This window comes from Sphaeroforma arctica (genome assembly GCF_001186125.1).
Source record: "Sphaeroforma arctica JP610 unplaced genomic scaffold supercont1.1, whole genome shotgun sequence".
Lineage (NCBI taxonomy): Eukaryota > Ichthyosporea > Ichthyophonida > Sphaeroforma > Sphaeroforma arctica.
Window position 1 is genome coordinate 271,673 of NW_014040557.1, and position 3,505 is coordinate 275,177.

Consider the following 3,505-nt stretch of genomic DNA (forward strand, 5'->3'; position numbering starts at 1 on the left):
TTTTGGTTCAAGTGCATATACTCTTCGACAGGCCGTGGAACAGGATTATGAACCATTACAAGATGATGAAAATCGAAAGAATAAAAAACTGATGTATGCTAGGGCGGATGTTGCAAGATCATATAGACATGATAAGATGAGAGTGGTTTGTGTACTGGTTATAGATAAGGATCAAAATGCTACTAATGCCTGGTATATAGAATCCATAGAGGAGTGCAACTGTATGCTGCCGCTCTCAGACAAGAAGACTGTAACCACCGAAGAAGGAGAATGTGTGAGAGAGACTCTCAAAATTAATCCATGTCACAACCATACTAATTGTGTCCATATCCGTGCATGCCTGGAACGCGTACGGGATTTAGGGGATTCCGGATTCACCTACGCGGCATGTAGCTGGAATAAGCGCCCCGCTGTACGAAAGATGGACCCCAATCAACATGCGATTGTGGTGGCGAAAAAATTCGTCAACCAAAGTCGAGACTTCGCGTGTACTGTTACACGATCGAAGTTTATACTTTTGAAGAGCTCCCATTTGGAATTGTTGAAGAAGGATATGAGTAGTGAAGAGCGAGAACTGTACGAAGCATACCGCGCCGCAAAACTCAGTACTTACAAAGAAGAGAAACACTAAAAATGGATCAAATACTCTGGCAACCAACAGAATAACTGTATTTATAATTAAATAATTAAATATATGTAAATTTATTTTTGTTCATAATATATCCATGATGTCTTCCTCCGCAACGGAGGTTGCAAGATCGGCTGCCTCTATATACGCATCAATCAACTCTTCACTTGCTTTTGGTAAATCCATCCACCATTCTGTAATTGGTGGATCTAGATTAACATACCCGCGTGCACATTGTGCTTCATGATCGGCTAAATCTACCTCGGATAAAGTTTTGTTCTTACCACTATGTCCCTTGTATACAATTACGAAGTTCTTCCATCGTTCTTTCGATGTTGGTGCGTTCTTTTGCTATGTCCCGGTCGTACTCAGCACGTTCATGGCTAAATGCGAATTGATTCGCTTGTCGTTTTCGGGGAGTGCAGACTAATACTCCTAATCTCTCTAATTCGTACCTATCGGTGAGGCCTTTATCATACATGTATAACATTTTGTACTGCCATTGCCCTTGATTATTTTTGGTCCGTATAATTCGTTATTGTCGATTCCGTTGTCAGATACCTGACCAGGATAACTTTTAGTAATATCGCATGGGTAGGTTCCTCCATTGCTGAAAACGGTATATTTTAAAGTGGGATAATTTTTGTACTCACTATAGAATACACTTTGTGCATCTATATTGCATCCGGGGCGTTTCGCTCGCAACTCTACGGCGTCACCAATAACAATCCTCACTCCAGGTTGTAAATGTATTGCAGATCGCGTTCGTTCGGGCGTAAATTCTGCGGATTGCTCCGCAGTTGGAAAAGGTTGTCTAGCCTGAAATATTCTACTTATAGCTATACATAGCGTTATATATATACGTTTGACTGTATCATCTGTAAAACCAAAGTACACTCCTAAAGCGCTGAGATTGTTGCGCGACTTTCTGAATGCTAATATGTACCTAACATACATATGCCATGTGGATAGTGCACTTTTGCGACCTCTCGGATCTCGAAAGCGGTCTTCTTCTTCGCTATCAACTTCTTCTGCCAATCCACCTTCGGCACTATTATTCTCATCTTCTAGTTATTCTTCTAGTAGTTTAGCGCGACATTCATTCCTCAATTTGTGGGACCAAAATACTATTTCATCCAACCTATTATTGTAGTTGAGCCAATCAAACTGCGACCTCAAAACGGTGAGATTAGGTTCACCTGTTTGCTCTAGTGGACAAATTTGTTAAAACAATACATCATACAGTGCTATATTTAATGTCGCATATTCGTGTGAATAATAAACAGTTTCATGTTTTAAATAGATGAGCTCAAAGAGCTTGTTCTTCTGAACATTTCATCCTAAGGATGTTCATACCTAGTAGAGGTATATTATGCCGTACGAGTGGCATGAAAATTTGGTCTATTACGGCGTACTGTATCGTGTATGTATGGTGATAGTGAAGTATGATGGCTTAAAATTGATGTATAGTGAGGTTAGATAGCTGAGCATGTTTCTTTTTCTTATGTGCGCTTAGAGATAACCTTTACGTGTCTCTACGACCATTCTTTCGATAGGCCAAAAACCCATTGACCAGTAGACATATCGATGTTGGGTAGTAAAATTTGCCCCTGGACAGCATCCTTGTTATAATTAAAGGCACCTTGAAGGGTACCAACACTGAACAAGGGGTTAGTTGCCATAAGATCTTTGATTTTGTCTCCGGGAACTCCCTTCGGCCATGAACCCCGCTTTTTTGCTATGAACATTACTTATAACCCGAATGTTAATAGCATATATAGTACCTTAAGAACTGAGAATCCAGAGTCCATGATAACCTTACGATCCGTACCTCGTATACCATCGGTTAGTCTCATTACGATACTTACAGTTGACAGTTGATCTGTATACTTCAAGGCAGGTAGATACTCTGGCCTCACTTTCGCCTCGCACAAGTCAACATGGAATATTATATTTGCTGCACAACATACAATTGTCTTCCACTCGTTCTCGCACTGCTTAGGCTTACGAGGACAGTGAATTTGCGCATAGTCTTTAGGATTGTCCCACGCCATCATGGTTTCGTCGATGCACACTTTTTCAGAACAGAAAAAGTGTTTGTCCATATTGCTATTCCATTCATGTACTAAGCTACGCATAAAATAACCCTGGTCTGCTCTCTCTTCCGGTGTAATGGGTGCTGCACGCAAGCATAAATTTTTTTGTATGTCTATGTATCTTGTTTTGTTCATGTACAAACCAAAATAGGGAAGGGGGTCTAGTGGGTCACGAGATGAGATCCAGAAGCCGTTTACACCCCTACTGTAATATTTAGCCATGATCAATCTCAATGCTAACCATACAAAGTACTCTCCAACATCTATCTCACGCTTACCTGCCTTTCTTAAGGCAACATTAGTCGCAGGCACAAGCTCACTACGCACCCATGTCATTGGTAGAAGGTACTTAAATAAATCTAAATATGATGCGTCGTCTTTGATATGTGGCAACTTTGCGCTAAAGTTTCCAGCACCGTGTCTTGTTCTAAAAGATCATCTCCAGCCTTATAATTGTCGTCTGAAGGTCTAGTGTCTATATCTACCTCCCTTACTTCTATATCATTCTGTATTTCATTAATATTAACACCCACTTCATGAACAAAGCTATCAACTATTGTGTGTCTTAACTATTAGAGATATATGTGTGGTAGTTAGAAACTCACGCTCAGTGTTTGGTGATGCCTCTACTCGTGTACCATCAGGAGCAGAGCATTCTGTAAGATTCGGTCTCTCAAGGCGATATCAACGCCTTAGAATAAATAAACGGGTAGGTAAATTCTAAGTTCGTGAAAATATCAAAGTAAATAAATGAAATACGACATTTAGTAAAGTTAGGCTT

At 40.2% G+C, this 3,505-nt stretch overlaps 1 protein-coding gene across 1 annotated transcript; it reads right to left on the reverse strand.

Moving 5' to 3' along the window:
- Positions 1-2,163: 2,163 nt before the first annotated feature.
- Positions 2,164-2,685, reverse strand: SARC_00027 (hypothetical protein; the record flags this gene model as incomplete). The annotated part of the gene is made up of 2 exons (XM_014306322.1): positions 2,164-2,366; positions 2,451-2,685. The coding sequence occupies 2 exons, from the start codon at positions 2,683-2,685 to the stop codon at positions 2,164-2,166; spliced, it is 438 nt and encodes a 145-aa protein (XP_014161797.1).
- Positions 2,686-3,505: the final 820 nt, after the last annotated feature.